Source organism: Sinocyclocheilus anshuiensis, unplaced genomic scaffold (genome assembly GCF_001515605.1).
Source record: "Sinocyclocheilus anshuiensis isolate Anshui unplaced genomic scaffold, SAMN03320099.WGS_v1.1 scaffold283, whole genome shotgun sequence".
NCBI lineage: Eukaryota > Metazoa > Chordata > Actinopteri > Cypriniformes > Cyprinidae > Sinocyclocheilus > Sinocyclocheilus anshuiensis.
The window spans coordinates 4672074-4696139 of record NW_015549605.1 but is presented as its reverse complement, the minus strand read 5'-3'; the positions used below and the strand labels follow the sequence as shown (position 1 = coordinate 4696139).

Genomic DNA, 24066 nt, shown 5'->3' with positions numbered 1-24066 from the left:
ATTTTTATGAGTTAATTTAGACGTAATGCACGTTTTTATAGAGTTACTTGCTAAATGCGCTGCATTATTTTGCTCATTGCGCCCTCCTGTGGCCTCGGGAGACAATTAGACCTATACAATAAAGACCTATTTAATCTGCATATAAAACATTAGAAATGAGATATTTGTTTAATTTGTATTGTGTTTGATTGTTGTTTTAAAAAAGGTTATAAAAATGTCAATAATTATCGATCCCGAACGATATGAAACATTATATCGTTGATACATTTTTTAGCTATATCGCCCAGCCCTAGCTGCTAGTATGTTCTGGGTTGTAATGTATTCTGGTGGTTACTAGAGTGTCCTGGATAGTTACTAGATCCTATGGGGTGGTTACTTACATGTTCTAGGTTGTTACTATGTCATTCTGGGTAACTGCTAGGGTTTTCTGAGTGGTTGATAGGGTGTTCTAGGTAGTTACTAGAGCATTTTGGGTGGTTGCTGGGATGTTCTAAATAGTTGCTAGAGTACTCTAGGCTGTTTCTATGGTGTTCTATGTAATTTCCAAGGTATTCTGGGTGGTTAATAAGACATTTTGGGTGGTTGCTAGATATTTATTTATTGGTCCACTTCAAAACAACCCACCAACATTATACTGTGCATAGTAAGTATGGTGCTCAAGTAATAGCGTCTTCATTAGCATACTTATGTGAAGTATTTCTGGGGTTTGTTCAAATCACTAACCCTAAATATGTGCAACAGTAACAGTGATTTTGGCCAACAGAAGCAGCAGGTAAGGCTTGGCAGAAAGGTTAATCCCACTGAGTGCTCTATTGTTACGTCTGTCCGGTCTCCTGTAATCCTCAATTTCCCGCTGCCCCCATCCACCTGGAACGCCAAGCTTTGATCAATATCGCTGGATAAATTCAGTAAGCTGCTCCATCTTCTGTGCCACTATCCTCGCCAATCACGACGACAGCATGAGAGTTTTCTTATGTAGGGAAGGATCAGTTTGCCGTTGCTAGATTAATAACAGAATAATCTACCATCACTGATTGCACACTGCCTTATTTACTTGTATTATGCTGATCTGCAGTGACAACAAGCTTGCGGTGATCCTCCGAGAGCTTTAACTACCTTTGCCGTACAGGGAATGATGTTTGCACCCGGGAGCAGAGATTTGAAGACAATGGATGTCGTATCTTACCGGCAGCTCTCACATGCACAACACAAAACACTCAGTGTCTTGGGTTTGCTGAGAGAAGTGGTATTTTCCTTCTCTTGATGTCTCCTTAAATAAAAGAACAGAGCTGTCTGGATGCTCGCTGCACAAGCCGTTGCTGAATCTGGCTCATTATATTCTCTGAAAATATTGCTTCCGGAGGCTTTGCCCTCCTCTGCTCTCACTTTCCTTCATGATGGGCGAATCAAAGGGGGATTTTTTTGTGCATAGAAACGGGATGCGGCAACTTAGGTCCGTGAAGGGTGCACTTGTGTCTGACCTCCACACAAACAACCCCCTCATCAGCCGCAATAGCGGCTCACTTGCTGTAATGAAGGGCTGTGATGAGGAAGATGATGGCGAAGTTGTAGAAAAGAAGTTTGGCTAATCAATGGCTGGAATTTAAGCTCCAAATGAAAGGTTAAATGTGCAGATCCCAAGCAAACAAAAATAGAAACATCGTATTAGTGATGGTTGCAAGATTTCTATGAACTCAAAGTATCAGGGGAGTAACAGCTTTTGGGAGAGAATCTTTGTGTTTTAAGAGTTCCGTTTCACGCTGCAGTGGAAAGGAAATAATTGTAGCCAGCAGTGTAAAACAACAATTTAAAGTAGCATTGGCAGTGGACTAAATAAACTATGCTGTTTTTTTTTTTGGCATTTCACCAATCAGTTGAGTCATGCATGTAATTAATATTTACAAGCAAAGCTGATAACACTGATAATCAGTTTTCAGATTCAGAGATGAAATAGTCCCAGCAATTGTAATACAGATGAATGATACCTGGAATCGTGTTTTTCACTTGGACAGTAAGCAACCACCTGCTCAGCTAAAAGGGAACCTTCTCAGAACTTAAGCTAATGTTCTGTCAAAATTCTCTCAATATTATGAACAAATGTTCTACCAGTAACATTAATACAACATTTGTTCAAAGCCATCTGGTCTCAAAATGTAAGCACTTTATTTAAACGCTCTTTTATTCAGAAACATCTTATTTTAACATTTTTTAAAGCTGAATGATGAGTATTTACTGAAATGCTGAAATGTTGGTTAGATTTATAATGTAATCGGTTCACAAAAAAGTCAATATTTGCATCCTCTTTAATATATGAGACTTTATAACTGGTTTGTACTTGTTGGCTTGTGTTTAAAACACCATGTTTGTTTTTGGGTGGCTGAACTTTGCATGAAGTGTGCATGAAGACATTAGACTTTTAGATTACTAGCCTAGTGTTCATTTTTAGTCTGTTATATATTTAAATTGTGAGATGTACTTGGTTCGTTGTGTTTCAGGGCCCCGGGACAGAGTTCCTGAGCCATTTATCTGTTTAAGCCTACTGCTTTTCTTAAGCAATTAATCACCACATTATTTTCTCTCCCATGCATATCCTAAAGCACAGGTTTGTGTGGTTTCATTCTCATAATGAAACATCAAGTCTGTTTTGCAGTTCTCAGCTCCAGTGTCTATTTACAGCATTCTAAGTAGTAAGTTCTTGAATTGTGTTGTCACAGGATATTTGCTGTCTCATCTAAAACCTACATGTCCTTGCATGTTTTTCTGAAACTAGGGCATCTGCAATTTAAGATGATGGGACGAAAGTGTCCTTATCTATTTCTGAAACTACTAATAAGACACTTTCCAAAGATTAAGGGTGTGTAAAAACATTAAAACTTCACTTTTTGAAATGCTTAGTATGAATGAATTTAAAGGGATAATTCACCCCAAAATTTGAAACAACTTGAAAGAGAGTGAATAACAGAATTGTCAATTTTGGGAGAACTAAATGTTAGGTGCTGACATTTCTGTTCTTTATTGAGCCTTTAAATGAAACTCATTAAGCTGATCCAAGCATGTCTATTAAGTTGTATTTGAGAGAAATAGGCCTTTTGTGTACATAGAAAAAGTCTTAGATCTTTGAGTTCAGCTCATGAAAAATGGGGGCAAAAACAAAAGTGTTGCGTTTATAATTTTGTTCAGTGTACTTTTGCTTCAACCTGAGGTTTATTCATTACACTTTTACAAACGGCTTTTATATTTGCTATAAATATAACTTCCTATATTAAAAACAGTCAAGCCCTGCTTATATTTAAAAAGTAACGGGAAAGTAACGCAAAAGTAATTTAACGCATTACTTTCCATAAAAAGTAACTAAGTAACGCAATTAGTTACTTTTTAGGGAGTAATGCAATATTGTAATGCATTACTTTTAAAAGTAACTTTCCCCAACACTGGTGAGATTGTATCAGTTCACCTGAACTGTAGTGATTTGATTCCAGGGATTTTGCTGACAAATAATTGTTATTAATAACTGTATCTACAGCTGTTAGCAATATGATGCAAGAACATGTTGATTTTCAACTCTATTTGGTAAGATGTGGTTGAAAAAGTATATTGTAATGCTGCAATACTCTTTAGAGTGAACTGTGCTGCTATTCAATATGTGCAACAAAAGGGACAGGTCTGTTTTTTTTTTTTTTTTTAAGATCAGATGTTTTAGGTTTTTGGATTATGAAAAATTGACACAAGATGCACTTTGAATCATAATCGATTTATGCTGGATAAAAGGATCATCAGGTTTTATAATGAAACTATTTATGTTAAGTTAGGGAAATTTCAGACTTTTCAACTCTATTCTATATATTTAATAACTTCCCTAAATTTTCGATGTGCAAGGTTGGTTATTGCACTCATAATACTTTTATCAGAGATGAAGGCCTGTAAAAGTGTTTTTGCACTCAAATTTTAAATGTGAATCTGAGTTCATTTGACATTTTTGGTTCATTAAGTTGATCTGAAATTGGTTTTCTACACGCAATGTGCATTTTTAGCATATTATGCGGTTGCTAGTTGGTTGCAAGGCTTTTGTGGCAGTTTTAGCATGTTGCAATGTGGTTGCTAGGGTGTTATGTGCATTTTGCAGTATGTAAGGTAGTTACTAGGGTGTTCTGGGTGTTTTAGCATATTGCTAGGTAGTTATTATGGTGTTTTTGATATGAATCTGAGTTCAGTTGACATTTTTAGTTCATAAATTTATCAGAAAGCGGTTTTCCGAATGCAGATCCAAATTCAAGTTTGAGCCAGGCAACCAAATCACTATCATTGGTAAAGGTAGAAGGATGGAGAGGTGTAGAGGTATTTTTTAAGATGCTCACCTCATTGAAAGTTGATGAATTTTATTACCTTTCCATCTTCTTACTTCCTCACAAGGTTGCCGTGATTTTTGAGCATACAGCGAGAAGCTGCATGTATTATTTACACCTATGTGACACCTGATGTTGAATGCTATCCTGCACCGTAGCTGTTTGTATGGAGCTTTGAGAAATTCACATGTGTAGGTACCAGACGCCTCGCCTTTTTAATTCACCTGTTGGAAATTCGAACTTTGAATTTTGCATCATCTTAAAGGGGTCATATGACGTTGCTAAAAAAAGCTTGTAACACTCCAAAGAGAAAGGAAAACTTGAAATCGCATCATATGACCCCTTTAATCTCTAGATACGGATTGGCTCCCTCCTTCCATTTGAATGTGAAGAAAAATGTGTAACAATGACAATTTTGTTGCTATTTTACTGACTAAAATATAAGTCTGATCATTTAAAAATCTGTCATATCCTGTTTTGCAGGAAGTGCAGGCACTCCGGTGGTCTTCAATCAGAACGGAGATGCGCCAGGGCGATACGACATCTTCCAGTATCAGATTACCAACAAATCGACAGCTGAGTACAAAGTGATCGGCCAGTGGACAAACAAACTGCATCTTAATGTGAGTGGAAAGCATTTTCTGGTCTTCATGACGAAATCCATCCATGCATTCATGCATCCATCCAGAGTATAACAAAGTATGCATGCTCGAATCAGATACATTCAAGCATAAATGTTTGTAGGAAATCTTATCTTTGCTGATGATGCATATGACATGAATACTCTTGGGGCTTCATTAGTCAACGGGATGGAAGATAAGCTTGTTATGTTTTATGCCTGGCTGCGAAACTAAATTAATGGAGCCAGAAACGAGCCGTGTTTTCATTGCCAAAAGCTCTCACAGCAGTGTGAAGATTGAAGCTGTAGTTTTCTGATACGTGACGGAGAATCACAGCTCCTCTGGGCTTTGTGTCTGTGCAGGTGAGTGGGAGGGGAAGTGGTCGCTTAGCAGAACTGTGATCCAGCCCCCTGTAGTTCTTTAAATCTCGCTTCTCAACTCAGGTATCAAACCCTTCCCTTAAGCGCTTAAACAGAGCAGCGCTGGATGTGTTACGGAGTGCTGGTGATTTGCATGCAGCTCATTAAGGGCGACTCACTCCGGAAAAACAACTTTCGTTAGCTTGAAAGGATTGCGGCTCAGAACAAGGTTAACGTTTCGTTTTCGGAAAATCATTTTCACAATCAGTACACACTGTTTTGCAATTTTGCTGTTCACTGAAAGATGCATGCAGGTCACTTTAAAGGGCTCTGTTTACTTACTGAAACTACTAATAAATAGTGGTGTCAAAATTAGCGCGTTAATGCAGGCGATTAATTTTTTCAGTTTAACGCGTTAAAAATATTGTACGCAATTAATGCAGGGGCGGGGCTAGGGTTGGCCACCCCACTCACAACTGCTGCTTCTGTCACTTTTTCTCTTGAGAAGAAGTGCATTTATTCAGTTGCTGAACGACTGAGAACGGGAGACGTTTCAGATGCGCGCTCCACTTCACGTCAGCGCCAGGTGCGAGCGAGTCAAGCGAGCGCGGAAACGGTAGGCCTACTGTGCTTGCAGCGCATGCTCTTCAATAAAAAAGTATATTTAAAAACTTTAATGTTAGGTGGGATTAATCGCGATTAATTTCAGAAAAATGTGTGATTAATTCGTTTTTTTTTTAAATCTATTGACAGCACTACTAATAAAATATTCAATATGTAAATTGCTGAAGCAGTTATATTCTTTCCTCTCAGATGTAAAAGATTGAGAGTATGTAAAATTAAATGCAATTTTGCAAAGTAAATACGAGTGGTGTGTCTTGGCAATTTCTAGATGTTATGGGTGTTTTAAGCATGTTGCAGCCTGGTTGCTAGGGTGTCCTGGGCCTTTTTAGCATGTTGCAGTGCAGTTGCTAGGGTGTTATATAGTTATGCAGTTGCTAGATGTTTGTTCTGGGTGTTTTGAGCATGTTGCTGGGGGCTTGCGAGAGTGGTCTGGGTGTTTTTTTTAGTGTGTTGCTATGTAGTTACTAGGGTGTTCTGGGCATTTTGACATGTTGCTATGGAGTTTCTAAGCGATTGCTAAGATTCTCTGGGCAGTTTTAGGTGTTGTGTGCTAGGTGGTTGCTAGGTGATGTTTCTGGGTAGGGCTGTGCAAATTCAATTATCTAACCATTAAAATTTCATTTAGTTTACGAAACAAGTAGAATATGGATCAATCGAATGCGATTTTCAGGCGCATCTCGTCAGAAAAGCCGGATCTGTGATTAGTAGTAAATCTCCAGCACGTGCGTTCAGATGGAGCGGCATTTAGTACACAGAGCCGTAGTTGTAACGCCCGTGTTCCGCCATGGCCTCCTGAGCCCCCTGATCCGCCATGGCAACCCGTGTCCCGTGTTCTGCCATGGCCTCCCGAATCTCCGCCTCGGGCTCCTCCACCACCTGCTCCGCCGCCGTTGGACGATCCTCCTCCTAGTCCCCCTCCGCCCCTCCCTCCGCCCCTCCCTCTGTTTCTACGGTGCGTGGACGCACCTTCTGGGAGGGGGGAGTACTGTAACGCCCCTGTGGACTGTTTGTTGTGGTTTCTTCCCTTTGTGTTGGTTTAGCCCGTCTAATCATTAGTTAATCACCGTCATTGTGCTCACCTGTCTGCCTCTAATTATTCACCCCATATTAGTTCCTGTCTGTCTGAGCATTGGTGTCGGTTATTGTTAAGGTTACCCCGAGTGTGTGTCTCACGTACCTGAACCTGCCTTGTTGTGTCTACAATAAATGTCATTATTGGAATCCTTGTCGTCCTCGTCGTCCTGCCTGCCTCCACACATCCGTTTCCGTGACAGTAGTTCACTGACAAGCTATGCAAAATCGCATTCAAAATCACAGGCGATTCATTGCCGATTTTGAAAGCGATATTGCGTAGCTTATCAGTGATCTATGGCTCTGTGTAGTAAATGTAGTAAAAACCCTTCTCACTCCCCATTACTGTGTCTTCAGGATGAATAAAACCAAATTAAACTGCTTAATTGTGAATGGTCAGTGTGGCTTTTGTTCAGACAGAATGGGAAGAATCAAATGAAGGGATTTGGTCTTTCAATTATTCTTAAATACCCTTCATACCCTTTTATGTGATAAGTCAACTTCTGTTAATTTACAAATGTTGTCTTTTTTCATTTTAATAGGTCCCTTATTTTTTTGCTTCTCTAATTAAAGCCAATCTGTTTTTGCCAGGCATAATTTGTCTCAAGCATGAATAATTCATTCACGGCCATCTCTTTGCAGCAGGCGACAGTGAGAACCATAGAGCATAAGTATAGAGCTGACCTTATTTGTCCCATGGATTGGTCTGGCAAAATCGTTTTTTATTAAAATTAAATTAAATTTCTTGCATAATACATTGCAGTCACTTCTTAAACTCGGGTTTGTCGTTATTTATTTCATCTCAAATGCCTCTGGCACAAGTTTGTCCCAAAATATATCTGCCATCAAAGTTGCACCCGGGAGCCAAACTGAAGCTGCACTTAAAAGAGCAGCGTTGGCTTCTTATTTTCCACAGCTTTCAGGCGCTAAGGGGTAATAAAGTGATTTCTTCTGCAAATATGACACAACCTACATCTATGTGGGTAATGAGACTTACTTTGAATGCACAGTTTCTAATATAACAGTACGCCTCTGGTCTTCATCTCTGACAGGGCTTTTTTCGTAATGCTTTGTAAGTGGATGCCATACGCTAGCGGAAAGGCGACCTTTTTAGTGTGTTGCTAGTGTGTTCTGGGTGGTTGCAAATAAAGAGAGCTTAGTCCCGAATCTCTAAAACTTTGTTGCCTACTTAACTGGTGAAAATCATAAGTAAGATTGCTTAGAAAAGTAAATGTACATCTCTCCTCGACAAGCCACACAGTTTCAGGTATTTGATTTATGTAGCACAAATTATGCAAGAATTGTTCTGAAGATTAGTTTAAATCCCTAACCCTATGAGTAATATTGATGTGTGTAAATTGTTAGCGCTGATTCTGACAGCATTTGAACCTCAAAAATTTTAGAAAAAAAACTCACAAGAGGATCAACGCCTGCTTCTACTATTCGTGCATGTAGTGTTAATAAAGAGAGAACGAGAGAGAGAGAGAGGCAAACGCAGGTCTACACAGAAACCAAATGATAAAGATGCTCCGTATACAACAAGATGCTGTCCAGTGTCAAGTTTTGGAAACACAGTCTTTGAGATTGTTTAACTTTATTTTTAATGAAGATCCAGACCACGTCAGTAAGAACTTGGTCCTTTGTTCACTTTATTTTACCACGGATTCATTTACAAACAAGGCACAATTCAACGTGGGATTTTCAGAAATATTGAAACTAAAAGACGATGCTGTGCCGACTATATTGGATCCGACAGTCATGTCACACCACACAAGTGTGAGTAACTGTTTTCATTACGTGGTCACTATTGTTTTGTCTGTTATTACAGTTCGTTTGATATGTACTGAGTATTTATGCGTTTTTGACCTAAATCACAGCAGCGTCCGTCTATGAGGAATGTACGCTGTCAAACATACACAACTATTGGCCAAACATAGCAGTAGGCATTTACTTCCGAGTCTACAGTCCGCCAAATATGCACTTCTTGGCGTGTTCACCCCACCGTGTAAATAGAGTTTACATATACTTACTCCGCAAACATGGAATACAGCGATAGATAGACGCTGAAGTCCAGGGTTCTCCATCCCCCAGTTGTTAAATGATGTCATTGTCAGTTAGCTTACATTACTTCAGAGTTCTTAGTGGCGGTGCGAATGCAACAGGAAAAAAGGTCCTAGGGGAAAATTAAGTTCTCGGCAGACCACCCTGGGAGTTCCTATAACTACCCAGTACGTAAACCCTTAAGACGATAGTGGCAAGGAACCCAAACTCCATCAGGTCACAGAAAAGGAAGTAAAGAAAAAAAACCTTGGGAGAAACCATGCTCAGTTGGGGGAACAGTTCTCCACTGGTCTAAGTGAACAAACACTATGTGATATTAACATGGGTCCCAGTTGGCCTCAGTAATATAACAGTACACCCCTGGTCTCTGTATTTGACAGGATTTTTTTGTTATCCTTTTCAGGTGGATGCCATGCGCTGGCGGACTGGCGACCCTACGCTTCCAGTCTCGGTGTGTAGTGTGCCTTGCCAGATGGGTGAAAGGAAGAAGATCGTAAAGGGTGTACCTTGTTGCTGGCATTGTGAGCGATGCGAAGGCTACCACTTCCAAGCCAGTGAATTCAGTTGTGAGTTGTGTCCATACGAGCAGCGCCCAGACCGTAATCGCACCGGTTGCATCCCCATTCCAATCATCAAACTCGAATGGCACTCTGCTTGGGCAGCCATACCAGTGTTTGTTGCAGTTCTTGGAATCCTGGCTACAAGTTTTGTGGTGGTCACTTTCGTCCGCTACAATGACACACCAATTGTCCGTGCATCTGGCCGAGAGATGAGCTACGTGCTTCTGACTGGGATTTTTTTGTGCTACGCCATCACCTTCTTGATGATCGCAGCACCAAGTTTGGCCATCTGCTCTTTCCGAAGGGTGTTCCTGGGTTTGGGCATGTGCTTCAGCTATGCTGCTCTCCTAACAAAGACCAACCGCATCCACCGCATCTTTGAGCAAGGCAAGAAGTCGGTGGCTGCACCACGCTTCATCAGCCCTGCTTCTCAGCTGGTCATCACCTTCAGCCTGATCTCGGTGCAGCTTCTCGGTGTGTTTGTGTGGTTTGCCGTCGATCCGCCGCACACAGTGGTGGACTACGGTGAGCAGCGTACATCCAACCCGGAGAAGGCTCGTGGGGTTCTCAAGTGTGACATCTCAGACCTGTCACTCATCTGTTCGCTGGGCTACAGCATCCTTTTGATGGTAACATGCACTGTTTATGCCATCAAGACTCGCGGCGTGCCAGAGACCTTCAACGAGGCCAAGCCAATTGGATTTACTATGTACACTACCTGCATCATTTGGCTAGCTTTTATACCTATCTTCTTTGGCACCGCACAATCGGCAGAAAGGGTAAGTGAGATTTATGAAACCTGTAGCTAAATGCACTGGTATTCTCAATGTCTTTGCAAGTAATTGCTTTTCATATTGAATACAGCATGTGTATCTTAGCTCTTCTCTGGCTTCTGGTAGGAATTGGCATAAGTGACAGCAGTTCACTTATGGAATTATTTTATTTTTTTTTTTATGTACATACGGGTCAGGGGGTGTGATTATTTAAATTATTTTATATCCCTTTTTTTGTATTAATAATTTCACTAAATTAACATGTTAAACTGAAAAAAAAAAGCACTAACAAAAAGTTTTCTCCAAAGAATTTAAGTATAACTTTTCTTTACAGCTTGGTCATTGGCTAGATACCATGCATTCCTGTTGGCATTAGGAATAGGATGTGGTCCTGCACTGTGAATGTTTGTTTATGTGCATGTGAGCTATAGGTGGCAGAATATTGCTGTGGGCTACAGATAATAACATCACCTGCTGGTTACCCTTTCACCTGACCCAGCAGGTGAAAACCTCCAGAACATTTCACATGTTAAAAGGCTAACCTAAAGAAGCCAAAGCCAAGGTTTCACGTACTCTCAGACTGATGGATATAGCTTCAGGTGCACTGTAGGATACAGACAAAAGAGTCAGAGGTGATCAGGTGGGTGGCAATATTGATCAGACAGTGTACAACTCAGGAAGCATCTCTGAAATATCTGAAGCTTGAGTGAGCAGGACTTGCATGAGTCTGGATAGTTAGATATGAAGGAAAATCCAGTCATTATTTACTCACCCTCATGTCGCTCCAAACCTGTATGCTGTTATTCCACTGAAAAAATAATTGCATAAGTTTGGAACAACATGTCGTGTAAACAATGACACAGTATTCATCTCTGGACGAATTAATTATTTAAAATAGAGGCAAATGTGGTTTTGAAGCCCTAGAAGTATAATATCTATGCAAGCAAGTTGTTCAGTAGTCTTTTGAATGCTAAAACTCTAGTGTTTGATTTCCTTTCACAGTGGTATATGATAAAAGCTCATTACCACATTGCTCTTTAGTCACATTAGCCTCTCACTGTGACTGCTACGCATTGCACTAGCCAAGAGAGACAATTATGGATATACCAATTATTCCTTACACTAACAAGCTTATTTATATTCTAATTTAACACTAGAACTGTGGGATAGATGGTGTTCTATTAACACAGACCCCAACCCATCGCATTACTCAAGAAAGCAATGACATGAATCATTTGATAAGAAAAAAGGCATCTTATTGAAAAGAATGAGCAGTTCTCATTGTCACGAATAACAAAACATGGCCTTAAGTCTGTATTTATTGAACTATTGTCTGATTGGCAACCACACCAAGCGAAAGGACTTCATAATTGGTTTGTAATGAAAAAATTACTAGCCTTGAATTAATATCATTACAAAGAGTCAATGTTGTATCGACTGCAGCATTTGTGAAATGAACCACAGTAGAAGTAGATAAAATCTCACCGCCTATAAAATATGCTTCCATTATCAAGAATGTGCTTTGGTTTATGCTTCAAAAATCAATTTGTGTGGATTTTCATTGCAGCAACTATTACCTCTCCATTTCACACTAACATAAAGATATCAAGGCTGATATGATCTACCTTCCTGCATTTGAGAATGGTATCACCCCGAAAACCAATACATGCACTTTGACATTTCCAATGCAGAGAGTCTGCAGAATCATAAAGAGTCAATAAAGTGCTGCTCACGGCTGCTCACAATGTGCTCACGGCTCCTCAGGAAATCAATGCCTTCCAAAGGTGACTGGTTAAGATAATCACTCCACATATCTGTAGAATCAAATTACGGGTCTCGCATAAATCACTGGCAGATCATTTTATTGGGTTTTGTTAAGTTCACTGTGTGACCCGCTCTCCATTCGGGAACCCCATGTGTTTCTCAAATAATTGTAATGCATGCTAAATTGATTTAAGTTTGGGATATTTCGATTTGTTTGAAGTGAAGGTTATTTGATTTTGAAGTTATTGAAGCAAATGAGCTACAATTTACATTAACACATAGAGATGCAATTTTTCCCATACAGGGTTGTTTTTTGTCATTGTAAATTAACAGAGACTATGTAAGTTTGTTTACAGAGTTTTATTTATTTATTTATTTATTAAGTCAAATTGATCTAAGCTTGGGTTATTTGGATTTTTTTAAGTCAAGTTTACTTTGTATTTATGAATTTGAAGCCTCTGTAGAACAACATGATGGTTGTTAGCCAAAATGTACATTACTAACAGTCATGGAGGTAATTGTAGATATTTTTTAAGGTTGCTTTTGCATGTTACCACAGCATGTACAGTAAACGCACGTCTCAAAGTGGATCAAGTGGTGTGAAATACATTGATATGCACAGTAATATTACAAAATGATCTGAAACATGGCAAAAGTTCTTAGTAAGCGCACTTCTGTTATGATTCATCATATGACCTGATCTCCATTCAGAAGCCCAATGTGTTTCTCATATAATGGAAATGCATAATAAATGTATTTAAGCTTGGGTTATTTAGATTTTTCCAAGGTCAAGTTTATTGTAATAATTGAAGTGAGTGAGTCTCTGTAGAACCATATAATGGCTGTTAGCCAAAAATTTACATTATTAGCAGTAATGGAGATGTCTTTTTCCCCCCATTCAGCGTTGCTTGTTTGTAATTGTAAATGATTTGTTTGAGGTTGGCTCTGCATGCTGCCACAGCGTGTAAATGCACGTTTCAAGCAGATCAGTGGGTGAAATACATTGATATGCACAGTAATATTACAACATTATCTGAAACGTGGCAAAGTTCTTAGTAACCGCACTTCTGTTATGGTAATCCTCTCGTGGGTGTAAGCATATTCTCGCTGGAGCGTGAAATTCTACAATTTTTTCTGTTATGAATGACGTTATGCAGATTTAAGTTTACATAAGGAATATTTTGCCTGAAATAACACAAGCAACTTGCACCTCCCGCGCAGTAATTTCAATTACTCTATCCCAGACACCGTACCTACACTGGATCTTTATGTGACATTTCAATGTTTTTGTTTCACTTTAGTGTCATTCCTTGAAGTTAATTCCTTGAAGGCCAGCTTTGTTTTTAATTAGTTCTGCCACCTTTGTTCTTCAAGCTCTTGTGAATCAAAGACTAAGTGTTTGGTGGTGTTTTATTCATAAAACGATTTAATTTACTATCTATTGTCCATATTTAATGCCATATTTGTCATTTCGGTGACCTAGGAAATAATATTCTGCTTTTTAAGTCCTGTAAAAAGAAATTCCACCTTATTTGAACCCTTGAAATATGCTAGCTAAGGTTGTTGCTTCTTATTTGTAATATATCATATCTGTTCGGGACACACACAGACCTCAATCACACTGTTTCTCCTGCTGTGTAGGATCATGCTGTTCAGAGTGGAATTCGTATTACCTCAGATTAGATAAGCTTTAGTTACATTTGCCCTGCTAATATAATCATACATGAAGGCGAACCTGCCTCAAAAGGCACTGGTCATAATTCATCCTTCCCGGCAGCTTCTCAATAGATGATATTCCTGCCGGTCGAGAGAGTGACCGCCCAAGTCCTTAGTGTGCCACGAGCTGTGCTATTAATCATGGGAAATCTGTGCGCAAGGGAAAATCGCTTCTGCTGCCATGACTTAACGTGCTAAAACTAATGCAGCTGAGAGAAGACACCATACAGAAGAGGAATAGAAGCTTAGCTCAAGGTAGATTCACAACAGCAAACAATAAGCCGAGGATGAGGTCAGCTGCAGTCATACAAACAACACATTAGTTTGAAAAGTGATTGGCTCTGCTTGTATGAATGGTTTCTTTATTGCATTCGCTTGCTTTTTCTTTCACAGTCACTAGAAATGTTCTACAGTGCACCACCAAAATGTATTTCAGTGGCCATTTTTGCAATGTACAATATGGAAGTAGATATGCACAGTATATATATATATATATATATATTTATTTATTTATTTATTTTTATGTATAAAAACATATATTGGTAACACTTTACAAGAAGGCGGCATTTATTATAAATTATTTTATTAATTATTATTTAGGGTCTAATTTATTAACATATATAATTGAATAAATATATTTTATTTATTACTCATTATCAAATACTCATTACAAATATTTCACTGTGTTTGTATATTATGTGCAAATAATCTTTCTGGATTCATTTCCAAGTGAAACTGAGTATTCAACAAGAAAAATAAATGTAGCTTTAATTCATTAGATCATGAAAAGTGTGTGTTGCATGCCTGATTGGCACCAGGTGTTTGCAGGGTTTGAAAAATATTAAGAATGTTGATGTCAGCTGCAAGTCGCTACAGCAGTATAGCAGGTTGTTCGATTTTGATAAAAGTTTATAAACACTTACATTTTTTTTTTTTTTAAATAATGTGCTTCTATGAATCGTTCGCAGTAAAACAATGAATGCTTTTGAAGGTTTCCATAGTTTTCTCATTAAAACACAACCAAATCACATGAAAAGCTGTCAAAGGCATCCAGAAATAACTGAAGCTTTAAGAAGCAAGGTTTAAAAACAGCCACTGAAATGTGTTGGCAGCGCACAGGAAATCATTGCTAAAGTGAAAGTTTCCGTATAACTCTCATTCACACTCATTCACATTCACACACACAGTTTCCACATCACACATTAATACACATTGATTTTTTTTTTCCTGCGGTCAATTAGCCAAATGAATGTTTATTGAACAGGAAAGATGACACTCAGCCATTGAGCCATTGGAGCAGTGATGCTGATCATGGCAGGATGTCAGGCTTATAACAGCATTAAAGAAGCTGTCTGTGTTAAAGAACTCTGTCTGACAGCATTCAGCAGTTCGACAGCTGTCATAAATATCAGGACGCTGAAGGGATTTCCTTTGGATATTGTGTCACTCAAGAGTCGAGAATCATTCAGACATGCCCTCATATTTTTGAGTGGATTTTGAAAATATTTGTATTGCCAATTAAGTTGCAAGGTCATATAAAACATTCAAATATTTGGGGTCGGTAAGATTTTTAAACGTTTTTGAAAGTTTCCTATGCTCCCCAAGACTACATTTATTTAATCAAAAATACCATAAAAACAGAAATATTGTGAGGGAAAAAATACAATTCATGATAACTGTTTTCAATTTGAATATATTTTAAAAATATAATTTATTTCTGTGATGCAAAGCTGAATTTTCAGCATCATTGCCCCAGTCTCCAGTGTCACATGATCATTCAGAAATAATTCTAATATGCTGATTTAAGAAACATTTCATATTATCAATGTTGAAAACCGTTGTGCTGTGTAATGTTTTGGTGGAAACTGATACATTTTTATTTTTTTTATTTTAACTGTGTGTTTTATCTGTGTGTGTGTGTGTGTGTGTGTGTGTGTGTGTGTGTGTATCCAGTATAACTGCAGAAATAGAGAAAATTGTCAAAATGCATCATTGCTTGCCATGTTTGCATCTGGTAAGGAGCCAGAGATTTTAGGATAAGTTCGAACTGACATACATTTACATATAAGATGTTATCACTAGTCACTTTACTGAATTGTGCTTGTTCATGGCACAGTCTTACACTTATGTAGAAAACTACTAAATTGTTAAAAAACTGTTTTTCCCATCCTAATCTAATCTCCAAATCTTTGGGTTGAGAATTCTGTGATCAAAGACCAATAAATTCACTGTAGGGTTTTCACACATTTCCTCTTTCTGTGTAATCATTTTGTGACATCCACGTACAATTTGATGAATAACACATTCAAGTTGTTTCTTTAGAGTATGTGCTCATATTTGACAGGGGGTAAGTGCACAGACCGACAGCAATATCTCTGACCTTTACCTGGGCGGTCAGCATTTAGGTTTAGCGTCTGTTGAGTAGTTGCGTTAGGTAGTTAGCACACTGCCATTGGCATACGTGTGGCTAATCCTGCTTGATTAATTGTTGTTTAACTTCATGCTGTGTGATTGGGTGAACATATGGATGTCAGCCTCACTTCCATCACTCTGATAACACACCTGAACAGGAGTGTCAGCTGCTAATCGCTGCTATGAGCCTGTGCATAACCCTAGTGAGCGTCTGCTGCTGTCTACAACTAACTTCTGAAGATGCATTGATACTCGATGAGATTAAATCACTGAAGATTAATGAGTCACTGTAATGTTTGCTTACTCGACTAACAGGTCACCGTTAAAGGAATAGTTCAAATTAAAATATTTACTCACCCCAAGACCATCCAAGATGTAGATGAGGTTGTTTCTTCATCAGATTTGGAGAAATGTAGCATTCCATCACTTGCTCACCAATGGATGCTCTGCAGTGAATGGGTGCCGTCAGAATGAGAGTCCAAACAGCTGATAAAAACATCACAATAATCCACAGGTAACCCACACCACTCCAGTCAATCAATTAACGTTCACATAACAGCCACATAAAAGTATATAGCTAATTTTTTAATAGATATTTTTACTTGCATAATATTCTCTTCCACTAAAAAAACAAGTTGATGTTAAATGGGTCATGAATGCAATTTCATGTTGATTTAAGTTTTAAGCGGTGCTTAAACTTTCCTGTAAAGTTAATTTCTTCCGACAAAGATTCACAAACAGTTTAGAGAGCTTTTCCACTCTGATGCAAATCTGTTATGAACATTAATTCCACATCATGTCAGACTTTTTCTCTTAAATTTGATTTAATTGAGCGCTGCGTTTTTCAGAGTTGGCCTCTAGTTTGACTTTAGTGACATAACTGAGCAAGAAAAAAGTTGCCGGTTTTAATTTATTCAAATGAATGACTGCAGGAAATCTCACACACCTGTTTATGGTAACTAGATGTTGTAAAGGTGCCATGTTTTTTTTTTTTTCATGCGGTGTTAAAAGTATGAATCTACTACAGCTGCTGAGAAAACATTCAGCTGAAAATATTTCAGAAATATTTTTTGTACCTGTGCATGCCATGAGCAGCTCACACAAAGTTAACTTGGTTGCCTTCGGACAGCTGTGTCACACAATGTTTGTGTTTCAGAAAAGCACGAATTTGTTACACATATGTGCGCGTGTGCAGTTAAAATAAAGGTTCTACTGCTTCGAGATACATGAGTTTATCAGTTATGCAGATTTAATGCACTAGGGTTTTAACAATATCAGATTTTATGATAACGTCTCAGAAAACATCACAATTTCACAGTAAACGGTATCACACAGTGTGATTTTATATTCATTTATAAATATTTCAGGTTCATATTTCATGTCAATTTTTCTTAAGGAAAAAAATGTCTCAGTGGAAAAAAATTTGGGGGAAAAAAAATCAAATAATACCGTAAACTATACAGGGAGCCCTCTCATTTGGTTCATTAATATAATATTTCACTTAAAATTAAGAATATAATACCCCAAACTTATTATACACATTTTTTTCTTACTATATTTAACTACTAACTTATCTATAGCCTATAATATTCACACTCAAAGAAAAATGCCAAATAACCTATTTAAATGAGTCTTTCTTTAAAAACGTAATGACTTGTGACATTAATAAACAATTAACAGGTTAAGTAAATAAGCTCCTCTCTATTTTTTTTTAGCTAATTAACAAACTACATTGGACAACTTTCCTGAGGTAAATGTAACACGTGACTGAAACACTAGTTTGGCAATAACATGATACATACAGATGTATTATAAGGGGTATGTATAAATACAACCCTCTACGGACACCTTGGCAATTGAATCGCCATTGGCTAGTACATTTTTTTGTTTACTCGCCAGACTGAAATACTATACTATACTATACTATATATTGCTACACTTAACCTCCAACTCACACACTGGCGAGAAAAATCTGAGAATTTATTAGCCATTGGCTAATATTAGACATCATTTAGTCGCCCAGAGTGAAGATTTAGTCGCAATGTAGAGGGTTGAAATATCATATACAGTAAGATGCACTGCATCTTTCAACATACCCTCTGATGAACATAACTGTTTTTTTCACGCCAAAACTTGTAATAAAGCGGAAGGTATAACGGAAGTACAGATACACTGCTTTGCGGGAAAGTGGAAGTTAGCTGACGTCACTGTGAAAAGGGCCTATTCGCGCTGCTTTAACTATACAGGCAAATACAGCAATTGTCACGCCACATTAATAGGCGCCAAAACGGCTAATAGGCTACTGTTTGGATTTCGTGATAAAATAAACATAATTCGAAAACTGAGACTTTGTTTCTTGTCAGAAGTAACAAGGCACAAAGCTTATTGTGATTATTGGATGGAAGGCGCGCTACTAAAATGTTTAGAGAAGCTTTATTCACTCATCAACCGAAAGCAGCATAGACTAATAGATTGATCTTGCGGTTTAAGAATGGATATAGAGATAGCCTACTTAAAGTTAAAAGAAACAACTGAATGTTTTGGGATATCTAAAGGTACCTCGCATAAGTGTCGTTTCTTTCTGACATTTTCTCCGCTGCGTGTCGTCGTGTGATTCTTTTGGCAGAAGAGATGGAAAGAGATGCGCATGCGCAGGTGAATTTCTACGCATGCCTGCATTTTCTTTCAATACTGTAAATATTTTATTTTTGATATATTATTATTGTTTTTGTTAGTATTTAGGATCCAAATTTATTTTTATATTTGATGTTTTCACTTTAATTTTAGTACTAGTGTTTTGACATTTTAATGTGTCTATATAGTTTGTATTTATTAGTTTTAGTTTATCTAGTTGTTGTTTTTTACTGTTTTTCAATTAACTTTTTTTTATGTTTGTTGATGGTTTATCGTTAGTAGGCCTATAAGTTGGATTACGCTCAGGTGGATGTTTACTGTATGTTGCCTGTTGAGTGAAATATAGTTTTGGGCATAAAGTGAGGAATACTATGGTTCTGTGATCTGTTTTTGAATGAATTTTACATTTCCTATCCCAAACTCCCTGTTTGCCCACCCTCCAACACGCAGACATGGGGTTGTGCTCTCTGGCGCAGAAAATAACATGTGCCGTCACCTGAGAAATAGCCTTTACAAACCTGTTCAAATGAGTTCTGTGAGTCGCAGGCTTTGGAAACGGAGAGCTATTAGAAATCCAGGCTGATAGTCTGCTGGCTGCTTCTGTACGAGGATTCTTCAAAACGAATTAAGAGTGACATGGAGGCTTCATGAAACACCAGGGGAATTGGCAGGCAGAGGAATGACTGACACCGTGCAGGTCGTTTCTGGAGACAGAACACAACATGAGCTCTGTGTATGCGTGGCTTTGCTATCGGATCATGCGGCAACAGTAATTCAGATTTTATTTGCGATCCGTCGTTCTATTTGGGTGGGCGGAAAGGAAACAGATCAGCAGTAACGCAACAAGACCTCCTCACCAATGACCATAACACACAAGCTCTGATCCAAAAGCTAGAGAGACGCTTATCTTGATGTCATTTTTAAGAAAATGTAACATTTTTAATACGCATTCTTGTTCATGTTATATCAAAGATTTAGAATGAATGAATGTAAGTGTAAATCAGAGAAAAAGTATAGAATGTTTATCTTCTCAATCTTTAATCAAAATATAATAATTTACTTAAGTTCATTATTTATTATTTTTGTAACACTATTTTACAGTGTCCTTCTTAAACATTACATGTACATACTGTAGTAATAACTGTAGTGTACTGTACTATAGTAATGTACTGTAGTAATTATGTAATTAACCCTAAACCAAACCCTAACCCTGTAGTATGTACATGTTGTTTATAAGTATTAAATATATATAGCACTGCAACATGAAATCCTTTAAATAAAGAGTAACCGTCTTTGTTTATATAATTGTATTATTATTTGACTCATTTCATAGCCTGTTTCACATTGAAATCCTTTACATTATGAGACATGCAAACAGTGTCTTATTTAAAAAAAAAAAAAAAAAAAAGTAATATAAAAATAAAACGTGTCACATTTTTTGCATATTTTGTTGCAAATTTGGTGAACAGATGGATGGACGTCAGTGGCATATTATAATTGATATATGTATATATATATATATATATATATATATATACATAATACAAGAAATATCTACAGTATATTTGTGTGTATGAAATATATGTGTGTGTGTGAGAGAGAGAGAATTTGTGTTTTTGTTGCATTTTGGGTGAACAGACATATATTTTATTAGTATTGTGTTATTATAATACAACAATCAATCACTTACATAGACAGCAATGCATCTATGATCTAGGGTACAGTTCTCTTCCTCGCTTTACAGCTCTGATCATGTGTGAAAATGTGTATATCAGGATACTTGAATATATACTTGAGGGTACTTGCAGGATAATTGAATTCACAGTAGTTACACCATTTTATTTGGTTCTGGTTTTGAAATGCATTGAGGAGAAGTGCAATTTAGACTTTAAATACAGCTCTATATGCTACAATCATCTATTTAACTTCAGACCTCATGAGTTCCTGAGGAACTTCTGTGTAATTGACATGTGATGAAGTGCTCAGCGTGACGGCGTTCATTCATTCAGTCATTTGCGCTTACATGCAGTATAATAGCAGTACTTCAGAAATTCACAAAGTCCTGGTGTGATTTTTGTTTTAATTATTCCTCTGGCTTATATATGGCGGATTCTACTAAACTCGCTGGAAAAATGTTTTAACACCTTTTGAGATTTGATTTAACCTCTTTTTGGCAGGGATTTTTATATTATTATTCTAATTTTAAGAGCTTAGGGGGGTCATATCATGAGGAATCAAATTTACATTGATTGAAAGAGTCTGATGTATTTAACTGTAACTTTTAGAGCTCTAAATCTCCTGCCCAGATCCAAAATAACTGAAAATGATTGAACTGAGGCTGTTAACATGCCTACATTTCAGTTTTTGTTAAAGGTACAGCACAAAAAAAGGCCTGATACAGTCATGAAGTCATGGTTGAGAACAAATAATGACTAATAATGGATGAAATTTAATAAATAAATACAATTTGATAAATTAAACATTGTTAAATTTGAAACTGGTTCATTTTGAAGACATTATCTATTGTGACACCACAGATATTAAAACTTCAATAAATAAAAAACAAATTTTCGGACACTATTTCAATTGTTTTTATTTAAAACAATCATTTTTAAGAAATCATGGTTATTATGTTTAACTATAATAGTTGAGAATAATGGCTGTTTCTGGTACAAATAAAAAATACAGTACAAATCAACCTTTGGTAACAAAATAAATGTAATATATTTAATTGAATTAATTAAATTAAATCAACTAATCAGTAAAATTTAATGAAACATTGTATGATATAAAACTAGCTCGTTTTGAAGACATGATCTATTGTGAAAACAGATATTAAAACATCAATAAATAAAGTATTTAAAAAGTTAAAACTAAACTAAGATTAAAACCATACAATTTTTGTTTAAATAAAAGTACTGTACTAAAATGTGTCATTGTCAGGATTGGACCTGTTTTGTCATGTGTTTCAGTTCCTGTTTTGCCTTATTTGGTCATGTTCCTGTCCTCGTTAAGTCCTAGTCTGTTCAGTTTGTGTTTGTCAGGTCTACTCGTTCTCTATGTGTGTTGGCTCAAGCGCCCATTGTGGATTATCTCCTGTGTTTCTTGATTAAAGACTGTTAAACGTTTCCTCGTGACTCCAGCGTGTTCCCTCAACAGCGTAGCACGACAATCATGTACAAGGCAGAATTTAGTTTATTTTCATATGCTAAAATAAATTAAAACAGAAATAGAAATTAATTAAAAATATATAGATTAAAAAAAAAGAAAAAAAAAAAGACGAAAACAACAAAATACTAAAACTTAACTAAATGAAAAAAGATAAGAAATAAAACTTATTTTGAGCTGTAAAGTCTCTCTGGTTCAGTGACTATGTGTTTTTAAAGTTCTGTCTAGATCCTGAGGGTTTATGGGAGTATTAAGTTCTAACAGCATAAGCCACTGATATGTGGCGTTTCTGCCAGAGCCCCTGGTCATAATACAGCACAATCGCACAGATCGATACATTATATTCCCGCAGAGTGGAAGATGATGGCAAATAGCATCAGAGTTGTCATGTATTCTATAGCTGTTCCCAGAAAAGCTGAAGTTGGTGAGAACTCAGAAGTTTGGTGATTATATATAATGAGCATTGTTTCCTCTGACTGGTATTAATGGGAAGGTTGTTAGTCTGAAGTGATTTCTTTGATCTAGAGGCAAATTAACGCTGAGTTTATATGTAGCTTTTAGTGGAAAATCTCCAATCTGTGTCAGACCGCTTTGGATCGATATCCACAGAGCTAGTCTCAGGTGATTACCTGCAATTTCTGACCATAGAAACCGATTCAGTGTTTGAGTTGTTCTGTGTGTGTGTGTGTGTGTGTGTGTGTGTGTGTGTGTGTGTGTGTGTGTGGGATAGCTGACCAGACGTGTGTGTGTGTGTGTGTGTGTGTGTGTGGATGATAAACACATTTACTTAGCTATCAAAAATGAGAAATTATGATTATCCAAAATGTTATTTATTTATTTATTTATTTATTTTTTATTTTTTTGGAGGGCAGGGGGCAGTGAAATGTGACTTTTATGCTCATCAAGGCTGTATTTATTTGATCAAAAACAAAACAAAACTTAAAAGCAGGAAAATTGTGAAATAATATTACAATTTAAAATAACGGTATTCATTCATCATTACGCCAGTCTTCAGTGTCACATGATCCTTCAGAAATCATTCTAATATGCTGATTTACTGCTCAAGAAACATTTATTATTATTGTCAGCTTAAAAAAACAGTTACAATTTTTATGACATTTTTTTCAGGATAATTTGATGCATATAAAGTTCACAATAACAGCATTTATTTGAAACAGAAAGCTTTTATATCATTATAAATGTTTTACTTTCAATTTGTTAAATTGTGTGCATCCTTCATGAATACAGGTATTATTTATTTAATAAAAAAATATATATTGTAAATATATTATATATAAGTATATATAAATATATACTATAGGCCAAAACACAACTGTACCCCTAAAAGAAAACTTTGAGGATTTTTAGATTTTAAAAGCATAATTTGATCTATTTTTAAATTGTTTACTTTTATTTTCTTTATTTGTGAGGTTATTTCATTTGTTGATTTGATTTAGTAGCTCACTATAGGTAGGTTTACTTTCTGTATTAGGCCTTATCTAGTGTGGACTGAACACTAAGCATGTCTCCTTCCCGTTTGGCAGCTCATATTTTAGGATCTCGCTCCTCCAGTCTGTTTCTGTTCGCTCTGTAAATGTCACTAAGCATTTACCCCATGGATTGTCTTCAGAACTGCACTGATCTCCGCTCTAAACACGTTAGCACACCCACCAATGCCGTCCAGTCCTGTTACGGATCAGCGGGTGGCTGGAGCCGCTCTCTGACCGATGCTTTTCATTACGCTTCTACATTAACACACTTGCCATTATCTGTCTCTGGTTTCACTGTGTGTTTGGACTCAAGCGTGTGTCGCCATCTGCTATAGCAGTCGTTCTCTGTGATTTTTACCCCCTGCTGGAGACAAAGATACACGAGTGCTCAGCCTTTGAGGATTCTTCTTCTGTTTGCCTCTGTGTGTGTGTGTGTGTGTGTGTGTGTGTGTGTGTGTGTGTGTGAGTGTT

At 37.2% G+C, this 24066-nt stretch overlaps 1 protein-coding gene across 2 annotated transcripts in view; it reads left to right on the top strand.

The window, feature by feature from the left end:
* Positions 1–24066, top strand: part of LOC107658943 (metabotropic glutamate receptor 8) — a 198639-nt gene that overhangs the window by 168616 nt on the left and 5957 nt on the right. For both annotated transcript variants that reach the window (XM_016447669.1, XM_016447670.1), the window contains 2 exons: positions 4827–4966; positions 9482–10417. In XM_016447669.1, the coding sequence (XP_016303155.1) occupies positions 4827–4966; positions 9482–10417 (1076 nt within the window). The remainder of the gene's footprint in view (positions 1–4826; positions 4967–9481; positions 10418–24066) is intronic.